Genomic DNA, 12,669 nt, shown 5'->3' with positions numbered 1-12,669 from the left:
AAAGCTGGGAAAGGATACAAAACCATTTCTAAAAGTCTGGATCTTCATCAATCAACAGTCAGAGAAGTTGTGTACAAATGGAGAGTGTAGCATTTTTGCTTCGCTCCCAAGGAGTGGCCATCCACCAAAGAGGACGGCAAGAGTTCAGCGCAGAATACTCAGAGCGGTAAAAAAGAACCCTAGAATGTCTGCTAAAGACTTACAGAAATCACTGGCACAGTCCAATATCTCTGTGCACACATCAACTATATGTAAACCTATGGCCAAGAAAGGTGTTCATGGGAGGACTCCACAGAGGACGCCACTGTTGCTCGTTTAATGTTCGCAAAAAAGGCACTTGGATGCTCCACAGAAGTTTTGCAAAATATTTTGTGGACTGATGAAACCAAAGTTAAATTATTTGGGAGTAACACACAACATCATGTGTGGAGGAAAAATGGAAAAGCTCACCAACATCAACACCTCATCCCCACCATGAAGCATGGTTAAGGGAGCATCATGATTTGGGGCTGTTTCGCTGCCTCATTGAAGAATAAATGCAAAAGTTTATCAGGATCTTTTCCAGGAAAACCTGAGGCCGTCTGTCAGACAGTTGAAGCTAAAAAGAGGATGCTGCAACAAGACAATGTTCCAAAACACAGAAGTAAATCAACTTCAGAACGGTTTTAGAAGAACAAAATACATGCTCTGGAGTTGCCAAGTCAAAGTCCAGACTTGAACCCCATTGAGATGCTGTGGCATGACCAACAGACAGCGATTCATGCCATCATCCCAGGAATCTGTCTGAACTATAGCAGTTTTGTAGAGAACAATGGGCAAAGATTAGTACTAATGGATGTGCAAGACTGATCTGCAGCTATAGGAAGCGTCCGATTGAAGTTATTGCTGCCAAAGGGGGGGAGGGGGGGGGGGCACAAAATGGTGATGGTTCACCTACTCAATTGTCCCCCTTCTGTCATTGTTTGCATACTATCCTCATTAAAATATGAAAACCTATACATGTTTGGGTGGTTTTAGTTAAAGAAGACGCTGTTTTTTCATCCCTGTGATTTTGACAAAGATCAGATCTCATTTGATGGTCATTTTATGCAGAAATGTGAGCAATTTCAAAAGATTAAGTTACTTTTGCATACCATTGTATAGTCTAAAAAGAGAAAGCTTACCTTTATAGCGGCCAAATGTAGCGGGGTCTCTCCTTTGTGGTTTTTCTTCATGACTGCTGCAGTCCCAGAGTTACAGCGTCCCAATGAAGAGGGAGATTTTCTACCCATGCCAGTACTGGCACCAGGGGGACTTTCACCTCCATCTCTTTGAGGGGTTCGTTTACCAATCGGGCTGGACAAGGACTGAGAATTAATAGCATCAGCAAGTGAGTGACTCAGTGATTTCTGACAGGTGCCTGGTGATACTGCTTTCCTTTTTGGTGTAGTCTCCAGGGTGATGGTTTCATCCTCAGACTTTGAACGTTTCGAGGAACGCTGTGGAGGCGATAGATTGGCCTGTTTTGTAGGCTTCTTTATTGGGATGGCGTAAGAATCTAGCAGTGTGTCCTGAACACTGTCTGATTCATTCTGACAAAGTAAGTTTGAGTTGTTCGGTGCAGCGATGCTACCCTCTTTAAGTATGTCTTTCAAGGTGCTATCGCCAGAGACAAGGCTGAGATTATTGTCATATTTTTCAGCAGGACTGCAGAATGAAACCTTTTTACTCGACTTTCTTTTCACTGATTCTTCGGTCTTCCCCCATTGCTCGTTTATAGCTTCGAGGGTCTTCTTTATGGTGACATTCTGTTGTTTCTTGGTGGTTCTTCTCAGAGTTTTCTTTTTTCCACCAAAGTTTTTCTCATTGACCCTCTTTTTCTTTTTCTTACCGTTTTTAGTGGATGTTGGAGAAGAGGAGCAAGAGTCCTGGGAAGATGAGGCAAAGTTGAAAACTGTCAGGTCGCCGACTTTAGCCATGGGAGCACTTGGCTGTGCTTCAGTTGTTTTTTTCTTGCTTTCAGGTATGAAGAATTTTGGAGCCGTTTCCAACATGCAGCGCACTTTGCGGCTGCGAGGACTGAACCAAATCTTGAAGTTCTTCTTGTGTTTTAAGACTGTGTTCTCGCTTTCTGCTTGTATTCCTTTGGAGGAGTCTATAAAATGGGAAATAATGAAAATAAGTATGAAATAAAAAAATAAAAATCTGCAAATTGTTTTCATTCAAATCTAAATCTAGGAGAATATCTGCTTGAAAATATCACTCCACACACTTCTTCTCAAACCTTTTTAAAACTATCCGAATTCAAGCACTTTAACAACTCTGAGAACTTTTACAATCACCCAAAAAAGTGCCCGTCCTTGAATAATAAAATGTAACCTAAATATTTAAGTATTTTAAATAAGTTTATAAGAACCTTGAACTTTAGAATTTTTAACATGAGTTCCTAATGGTCAGACACTCCAGACTTGCAGCACACAAACTGGCATAAATGCAGCTTTGCAATTTCTGAGTAAAATAAAGCAAATATTAACCTTGTTTGTATGCTCACCACATGGTCTGTACACAAACCGTGCCATGATTAATTACATTCCATAATTACAGTCATTAGGGGAATGCTGCAGGGAAATAAAGATAAAACTGTCCACCCACAGTGCCATAATGTAAATGTTTCAGTCCGCGACCATGACAACGGAAGGAAAGCCAATAAATACTGATTTGAGGAAACTAGTTTCAAATCCGAGCAACATTTACCTGGTTTTCCATTGGGGTTTAATATCGATTCCAAGGCACAGAAGTGGGATATGATACTGCTGAGCTGTCTGTTGATTTGAATGTCTTTTACCCAGGAAGGGCTCTGACACACCACACAACCATCGCCTGCCTTTGGGCCAGCACAGGACCTATGAAATAAATATACTTTAACTCACTGGATGCAATTGACGGTGCTAGACGTCCAATCTATTTTGACAGAGGGGGTGTTACGAACGATCGTTGTAAAAAATAAAATACACAAACACACGCGTTTTTTAGGGCACTCATTTACTCATTGTTGCTATCATTAAGGGTGCTAGACACAAATCCATTCTAAAATCCCGTCAAAATGTATTGGCGGTCTAGCACCAATATCATGAGTATTCACCGGCTCCTGGTTTAAATAAATGTTACGTCTGCAGTTCTCAGTGACAGGGAATGATTTAATTGAAATCCTCTTTTTTTAGCAAGATAAATAATGATGACTACTTGAGTGATGTATACAGGCAAATTTTAGTTTATTTTTTTAATATATAATGCCGAGGCTTCAGATCACTCGATTTACATAACTGTTAAAGGTGTCGGGCAATATTTGAAGGCACCTACTTGAGATACAATATGAAGCAGAAGTATTTTCACCCCTTGTGATTTTGCAAGTTCACCCATTTATAAAATAGGTAGAGGTCTGAAATTTCCATCATAGATGCCTTTCCTCTTATAGAGCCATAATAAAAAAAAATAAAAAAATCCCAAAGTCACATTGTACGATTTTTTAAATAATTTGTAATTTCCTGGGATTGATAAGTACTTGTACCGCTGAGAATCAGCAATAATTATGACACTCAAAGAGTTGTCAGTCTACCATAAAAATGTCCACCTTTACCCCATGTATAATTACCCACCCACCACCTGTTTGAGCTCATAATTGTCACCTGTGCACCCCACAGTCAGTCACCATCCAACTGCTACTAGAGGTGGGAATCTTTGGGTACCTAACGATTCGGTTACGATTACGATTCAGAGACTCCGATTCGATTATAAATCGATTATTGATGCCCCCCCATTTAAAAAAAAAAAAAAAAAATGTTTTGTATATTTGTTCCAAAATTGTTCAAAAATCCTCTCAGGCTAAATAAACCAAACTAATATTTTAGTATCAAGTTACCGCTTAAAAACAGTAAATAAAATACTGAAGTCCCCATTCTGTATCAGCAGCTTTAAACTACATTCGATTAATCAGGCATGAAAATGGGTCAGGGGTTAAAAAGGTGAGAAGGGTGTGGAGGAAATATGTTCCAGTACACTGTACACCCCAACAAAATATTGAGCTCTGTCGACCCACACTGTGTTTCAGCAGGGCCATGCAGAGACCGGTGGAGGGGCGGGTGCTCGTAGATCAAAAGGGGCACATGAACAAGTATTTAATACACCTTAAAACAACATAACTTCAATTTTAACCAGCTTTAGATAATAATTGGCTGCGACTGTGACATACTTTAATTGGGAGGGGGCAACAGTGAATAGAAATCAAAACTGTCATCAACACTTTCTGGCTGTGACTCAGTCAGTCTGCCTCTTTTCTTCCTTCAACCTCTGCATCAAAACTTCCTTCCTCAACTTGTTCATCTGAGAACAAACCACATCAGATGGTCACTGAGCCACCAACAGCACAGTTTTCTTAAAACTATTATTTCATTATTATCCATACTTAACAACTCTAGCACCTAATGATTAATAAAGCAATGACATAAAAATCTTATAGAATAACATTGTAATTGTGTTTATAATTGTATTTAATACCCGACTATCCTTGCAAACTTGTTCTTACCAGGTCTGCTATTCACCCAGCTGATGAGGTATCCACTGCCTTTAGCAGCCTCATCTAACTTTTTTTATCCCTCAATCTCCCTTCCCTACGACGCATGTCTATGTAATGAAATATAAATATTTAAAAAAAAACAAAAAAAACAGACTCCCCGGTGGCTTTTAGTTTTAAAGCTTTCATAATTTCTTTCTCTCTCAATAACGATGGAGGTAGATTTGTGTTTTTATTATTCAATCAAAAAACAAAGTTACTTCTATCAAAAACAAAGTTGCTTCAATCAAAATACAGTATATACTTTTAATCCCCAAAAAGTCACTTCAATAAAAAAAATTGTTTTTAATTGCAAAAATAAATTTGAGACAAAAAAAGCATTTGAAAACTATTTTTCTTGATTGAAACTAATTTTTCCTTTGAAGTAATGTTGTTTTGCGTTTGGGCCACATTTTGGCTAGGACATTTGTGTCTTTATTATTCAATCAAATAAGTTGCTCCAAACAAAAAAGTATATATAAAAAGAAAAACTTTGCACATGTGTCAATCACCGTTTACCAAAGCCTGAGAGGGTTTGAGTAGACTCACTATGAAGCATTTACTAAAGCCAAGCATTTTCTTACTACTTTATTCTTGTTTAAAAATAATTCGGTGGGGCAGTAACATGTTTAAAACATCATAATTCTTACATTTTGAAGTGCTTGAAAACCATTTATAAATGATACTTTGGTGAAAAAAGTGAAAAAACATGTCATATATATGTATCTTTTTTCCAATGTAAAATCTGAATAAATGCATTGAACACGCACAAAAAAAAAATGGGGGGAGGGGGGGGCGCTACTTCGCGGTTTTCACTTATTGCGGCGGGTTCTGGTCCCCATTAACCGCGAAAAACGAGGGATCCTTGTATTTCTGAAAAGCTTTAAGAAGCAGGACTCATTCCCACCACTCGTCGGGCCGGTGTTGTGCCGACACCGGCCGTCAGCTCAAATCCAAGCCGACAATAACGCGTCTCCGGAGGACGACAGGAGCGATGTGAGGCGCCCCCTCCATCCGAGAGCATGCCGCTTAATTTGACTCAACAGTGTGTTTCTTCGTTTATATTACCGCTAAATACACAAGCTTGACGCCAATTTAATGGGAGCTTTTTTTTTTCATGGGAGATTTGGCTATCTCTGGCAGTGTTCAACGCAAGCTGCAACGAATGGCAGTAACTTTTTTATATCGCAAAATGTGAAAACGATTGAAACCATTACTCACCAAATTCAATCTGCTGGCAAATACAGGCAAGTGTGTATGCGGCGCTCTGGTCTGCCCCGGTGTGAATAAGGCCTGCTTTTTGTTTTCGCAGCTTTGCAATGCAACCAAAGGCTCTCCGAGCACTCCATGTACAGTAAGGAGTGCGCGCGTTTGGAATAATGGAACGCAGCTTGGGCCGATGATTGGTTCTCGTCAGCGAAGCATCTAGAAGGATTTGCTGACTGTGTTCTTAAGTGCTCAGTTTACGTACCAAGTTAATCACATGATGATAATAATAATAATAATTAAATAAAACCTCCTGACCCCCCCCCTCCCAAAAAGAATTTCTCCTCGGATCTAATTAATTCACGTAGGTCGCCCTTTTTGACTTCAAAACGGCGAATTTCGCCGAAAGGTGAGAGATTTTCATGCCTGATTAATTTAATGTTGTGAATCAACCGTTAAAGTTGTTAAAATTGCGCCCGTTATTCCATAATTTTCCTCATGTCTACTTTCGACATATGAAAGTTTTAAAACTGTTTCATCATTTAAAGATAGATTCAAGTCAAGATTTTGCCGATTTAGGGGTATTTTAGATAAAAAGTAATTAGGTTCTCTATAACAGAGCCTTCTAGAAAAGTCTATTGCTTTAAGATGGCGCCTGTTTACTAGCGCGGGAAAGTCTGTCATTTCACATCTAGTCTAGATATATGTGATTTCTACCATAGACGTATGTTGCCGTATGTTTGTAGCAACTACCAACTGGGCGCTGTTTGTAGCGGCTGACGGCCGCAGTCAGGTTTTTTTTTTTTTCTTTTTTTTTTTTTTTTTTTTTTAAACCTAGCGGCATTAGCTGCACATGATATTTACTCTCGGTCCATTCCTCATTGCGACCCTAAGACCGCGCTGACAGCGTTTTATTTCCGCATTACCTGGTATAATTCAATAATCGGAATTTGGATGTTTGTGAATCGTTCTCGAATCTTCCACGGCCGTATTGCGAATAATCTGAGAATCGGAAATTTTGCACGCCTCTAACTGCTACCATGGGCAATACCAGAGAGCTTTCGAAAGACACCAGAGATAAAAAAATTGTTGAGCTCCACGAAGCTGAAAAAGGCCATGGGACAATTGCAAAGCAGCTTGGCGAGAATAAATCAACAATTGCAACAATTGTTAGCAAATGGAAAAGGCTAAACATGACTGATATGATCTATCTCAGACTGGGGGCCCATTTAAAAACTCTCCTCGTGGGGCATCAGTCATGATGAGAAAAATGAGGGCTCACCCTAGAACTACACGGCATGAGATGGTCAATGACCTGAAGAGAGCTGGATGCACCGTTTCAAAGGCTACTGTCAGTATAACACTACGGTGCAATGGTTCAAAATCATACCAGTACATGTGAAGGCCCATCTGAAGTTTGCCAGGGACCATGAATGATGCTGGTGGGTGACGGGAGACAGTCTTGTGGTCAGATAAAACAAAAATAGAACTTTTTGGTACGAACTTTACTCATGAGTACAATCCAATAACACCATCCCCACTGTGAAGTACGCGGATGGAAAGCTCATGCTTTGGGGCTGCTTTCCCGAAAAGGGGACAGAACGACTGTACTGTATAAAGTAGAGGATAAAGGTGAAATGTATCATCAGATTTTGAGCCACAACCTCCTTCCCTCAGTCAGACACTTGAAAATGAGTCGTGGCTGGATCATCCAACATAGCAATGATCTGAAGCACACAGCCAACCTGACCAAGGAGTGGCTGCGTATAAAGCATATCAAGGTTCTGGAGTGGCGTAATCAGTCTCCAGACCTCAATCCGATAGAAAATCTTTGGACGGAGCTGAATCCTGGTATTTCTCAACGACAGCCCCGAAATCTGATTGATTTATAGAAGATTTGTGCGGTGGAATGGAACAAAATCCCTGTTTCCATACGTGAAAACCTAGTGAAGAACTACAGAAAGCATCCCAGATAGCAGCCCGATGTTAACATTCCGCTGTCTATCTTATATCGTTGAATCAAATTCAGTTTTGCACCCTCAATTAATGTTGTTTCAACGTTAAAAATTGAAATTCTTACAAAAACTAAACATCGTTTCGATTATTAACAATATTGAAACAATGCTGAATCAATGTTATGTTTTTGACCAAAGCGCCCGCTCATCCATAATTCAATGACTTTTCAATCATATTTCCCAGTCAATCATAAATCAACTATTTGTCAACATTAGCTCATCAACTATAAAACAATGTTAACCTAACCATCTCCTGACATACCATAGAATAACGTTTCAACGTTTTTGATGTCGAAAATTTCAACGTCAACAAAATTGATGTTTTTGATGGAAAATCAATGTTTATTCAATGTCGGTCTGCTATCTGGGGTCTGACCTCTGTAATTGCAAACAAGGCTTCTGCACTAAATATTAGCACAGATTTTCTCAGGGGTACAAATACTTTTAAAAAAACAGTAAATTACAAACAAATTATTGAAAAATCATACTCTGTGAGTTCCCGATTTTTTTTTTTAGATTATGCCTCCGAGTGGAAATGCATCTATGATTGAAATTTCAGACCTCCACCTATTTTCTAAGTGGGTGTACTTGCAAAATCACAACGGGTGTAAATACTTGTGCTCCTCACTGTATGTCAATAATGTCAAAGCATTTATGTCATCATGCTTGTGTATTAATGGTGAACATTAAATCATTAATTCATCTCCTGAACTCTGAAGAAAAACAAGTATTTATTTGTGGGAATTAAGGTAGTTGTTTGTGTTAACTAGGAGTGGGAACCTCTTGGTACCTCACGATACAATATGATAGAATTTGTGATCCAAAGCTCACGATAACGATAGAACGATTTTCGATACATTGGTCAGCAAATCATTCTAGGATATTCTACAAAAAACTAACAGAAAAACAAGCTTCTGCTGTGAATTTGAATGAGTTTATCCCTAGTAGACGTTCAATCAATTTAAAGTGGGAGGGATGGCAGCGAATGAAGTTCATTCTCTGCCATCCCTCCCACTTCAAACGGATTGAACGTCTATGGCTGTCAGTGGCAGCCAATGCCAGGCAATGAGTAATTTTGGGCCATTTAAGCTCATTTACCTGTTGATTTTCAGTTACTTCCTATTGATTTTGGGGTATTTTACGGATCACTTGCTGTTTATTTTGCGTGACAGAACAGGAAGTGACCTGGGAATCACCCAAATGAATAGGTACTGAGTCAACCTCAACAGGAAATGACCTGTAAATCCCCTAAAATGAAAAGCAAGTGACCTGTAAATGCCCCGAAAATCGGACCGAATGACTGTGAATGCTCTGGTTTTGAATTAACGAACGATTCCAGTCTAAATGGATTGGGCGTCGAGCACAGTCAATGGCAGCCTTTTTTTTTTATTGTCACTTTCTTAAAACGATATCTCGATTCTTGACAGGAACATAACCTTTTGGGATACAAAGTATCACGATATATCACCATTTCGATATTTTGTCACACCCCTAGTGTTAACTATGCACCCGACATCTATTAGAATAGAAGCCAATATTTTCCTGATACATTACAAACAAAAACACAATTTGCATTCTGCTATGTGCACGGGGAGGTTGCTCGTTAACTTCTTAACATTTCTCCTCGCAGTCAATTTACTGAGGTGTGCAATTGTTTTCTGTTTGGCTGTATGTTGCAGAGTGCCTTAAATTCGTTGAAGTTGCATTTGACGTTGTAAATAAATCAACATGCACACACGAATACCAAGCGCCGTAGAGCCATTGAAACATCATTTGCACTTAAATGTGATCTTTTGCAAGACACAGAGTAATGGGATACTTTACCTGCATAGCATATGTTCACATGTTCCGAGGCAAACAGGATCCTTCATTAACTGAGAGCTGGAAATAAAAGAAAACAACTGTCGTGGTCGTCCATTATATTCAAAGCACTTTATAGACTTTCGTTTGTCAATTGATCCTAATAAACGTCAGTGAAGTAACGTAAGTATCAGGACAAATCGTCATAAGGTTTATACGCGAAGCTTTGCTGATGAATCGGTTATTTGCTAGCAAAATGTGACGAAAGAAAAACGAGTTAAATGCATGGATTGAACGTTTAAAATACTTTTTTACTATTCCGGCAATCGTGTCGTTCATTTACCATTTTGAACAGAGAAGCAGACTTCGAAAGTTTGCAACAGCTTCTTTCGTGTTTTTCCAGTCGTTTGTAAGCCCCGCATCACATGAATCCATTGTTGATTGGATTTACTTTCTCCAAATTTATTCTGTTTTTAAAATTACGCGAGCGCGAACTCATTTCCTGATTATGCGCATCTCCCGCTTGTTTGTGTAGCGTCATCGTACGTAATTTCCGGGGGAGAACTTCCGACAGTTATCCTCCGCATATTCGCGATTCACTATCCACGGATTTACTTATTTGCGTTATTTTCCTGTGGAATTTTTACCTGTCTAGTCAGTGGAAAAACATCAATTCGTATTTTTATGCTCATTTGAAAACATCTTGCAATGCTACAAGATGGCTACTAAACACAGTCTAACTGTTGAAGTTGTGAAGATATATTATAGACCCCAATCACCAACGTCACACAATCACGTGATCGCTGTATTGTGCCGCCATATTGTCCGTCATTGTGTGTCCGTATTGTCAATGATCGTAGTTTCTAAAGGTGCATTCACTTGCAAATTATGGAAGCCCCGGTGCTTTCAGACGCTGTAAACTCACTGGATGAGTTGCATAAAAGCCATTATTTGGAAAAGCTTCCGTCGATCCAGTCGTCAGATCCATATTTGGTGCCCAAACCGATGTTTCCTCCCGTACGGTCCCGTCCTGTGCGTCAGAGCTCGTCCTGAGACCACAAAATTTCCAATCATACTCCAGTTTATGTCACGATGAGGAGTCGGGTACCCAAAATCGGCACCGGCCCCAATATAAACCGACATTTGGTCAGCTGAGCATCACCGTTGTCACGATTGTAAAATGAAACTTGATCGACAACGGGCCGGTGTGTGCCGAAAAATAGCTGCCCTGGGTGAAATGTGCCCCCTGATTTATAATGCTTTATTGACGTGAAAACATCAAATGTTTTCATGGACGCATTACAGTAATGGATTTACGACTGTAAGATCAGTTTTAAATAATTAAATTACACAAAATATTAGTACTGTATTTTAGTAACAAATCGTGGACTGGGCCACATAACCATCTTTGAACAGAAATGTATTAGTCTACAGGTTTTCACAACCATATCCCAATGACAATCACACAGGTATAACATTTATTAGTTCAAGCAAAGCTAAATAATACATAATCACGGTACAAGAAAGTCGTTTCCGTGTGGGCGCTCCCGTCAGGGGGGGCATTTCACGCAGGGCGGCTATTTTTCGGCACAACACCTGTTGTTGCGCTCACCTTCTTGCTGCGCGACCGTGGCGACGAGCTTCGTAGTCTCCGTCTGATGATGTCTGCGATCGTGTTGGCATCATATTGATGTTTTCGCCGCTGTCTGGTGGCTGTCGACACAAACGCATCATGGACCGAGATAACAAACCATGCTGCTTTAGAGATTTGCCCTTTTAACAATGGGCACACAGCAACTACTAAAATGACCGTTTATCTTCTCTATTACTGCAACCAACACATGCCTTCACCATTTTGATTAATCAATGTTAACGATTGTCAGGAACGTTTTTGGGTTCGTTTACTAGGCGGTGATTCCTTAGACAAGCAGAAAAACACGCAGTCATATGAGGAAGGAATGTACGTAGCGGTAATATGTAAACACGATGAGCTGACGGACAATATGGCGGCACCAGTCAGGGGGGCGGAGTTGTGATGTCACGTGATTGGCGTCTATACTCTAGTTACATGTTGACTCAAGAGACAGAGGTGTGTAGAGTAGCCAAACATTTTACTCAAGTAAGAGTAGCATTACTTCAAAATAATATTACTCAAGTAAAAAAAGATGTACACAAGCACAAGTAAGAAAATATCCAGTTAAAAGAATACTCAAGTAATGAGTAACATTGTAACTGCTTATCTTTTTTTAAACAATGATATTTCTTTTCTCTCAGCAAACCTATCTATATCAACTGTTGTTATATTCATACAGTACAATAACACAACTTCAACAACCAGCTGCTGTCAACACTCTGGGAGGTCGCATTTGACAGCATTCGTGCCGCGGTCCTCCTCGCCAGCTGTTTGCCATCCATCCACTTGTGCATTTGATCGCTAGTTGGTTACACTCCCACTTTTTTGGCGAGGTCTTTTGTGTTTTGCCATTATTGGAACATTTTTGTTCACCAGTCACCACTGTAAATAAGAGCACCAAAGCAGTAGGAGTAAGCTGCCATTTTTGTTCAACCCGTTTTCTCCTGTTTTGTTTAGCATAGGAAGCCAGGGTAGTAGCTGTCTTTTTGTTATTTTTTTACGATCAGGGTTTAGTTAGCGGGTGTGGTTGAAGTTTAGATTCATTTTGTCTGTTGTTTTGGCCTGGGCTTACCCTGAAGCCGCGCTTCTCTGTATTTTGTATTCCTTTTTTTTCTTTTTTTTTTTTTAAACCTGTCCTGTTCAGCTGTTTGACATGGAGAACGGAAGTCTAAGTGCCCGGTTGGTCTGAACAGTTTTATTGTTTCACATTGAGAGTATGACATACTCCCATTGTAATCATTCAACATTCCTTGTTTATTATGACAAAGGAGCAAACAGGAACGGGTTATGGGGGAACAGAAGAAAAGGAACACGAGAAGAAAGAGAAGAAACACAAACAACAACAAGAAATACATTGAACGTCTACACCACAGGTCACGGAACCGCGGACCTCGGTCCGGTTCCGGACCCCCAAGCCGTCTGGACCG

The 12,669-nt window shown here is 39.9% G+C and overlaps 1 protein-coding gene across 1 annotated transcript in view; it reads right to left on the bottom strand.

Annotated features, from left to right (window-relative positions):
• The window catches only part of LOC130927583 (BRCA1-associated RING domain protein 1-like), a 36,559-nt gene extending 26,424 nt beyond the window's left edge, over positions 1–10,135 (bottom strand). The window contains exons 1-4 of the mRNA XM_057853522.1: positions 9,953–10,135; positions 9,634–9,690; positions 2,734–2,882; positions 1,164–2,134 (exon numbers count right to left, since the gene is read on the bottom strand). Coding sequence (XP_057709505.1) covers positions 1,164–2,134; positions 2,734–2,882; positions 9,634–9,690; positions 9,953–10,044 — 1,269 coding nt within the window. The 5' untranslated portion in view covers positions 10,045–10,135. The remainder of the gene's footprint in view (positions 1–1,163; positions 2,135–2,733; positions 2,883–9,633; positions 9,691–9,952) is intronic.
• Between the last annotated feature and the right edge of the window lie 2,534 nt (positions 10,136–12,669).

Source organism: Corythoichthys intestinalis, chromosome 12 (genome assembly GCF_030265065.1).
Source record: "Corythoichthys intestinalis isolate RoL2023-P3 chromosome 12, ASM3026506v1, whole genome shotgun sequence".
In the NCBI taxonomy this organism is placed as follows: domain Eukaryota; kingdom Metazoa; phylum Chordata; class Actinopteri; order Syngnathiformes; family Syngnathidae; genus Corythoichthys; species Corythoichthys intestinalis.
Note: the sequence above shows the minus strand (reverse complement) of the source record. Positions and strands in the feature narration are given on the sequence as shown.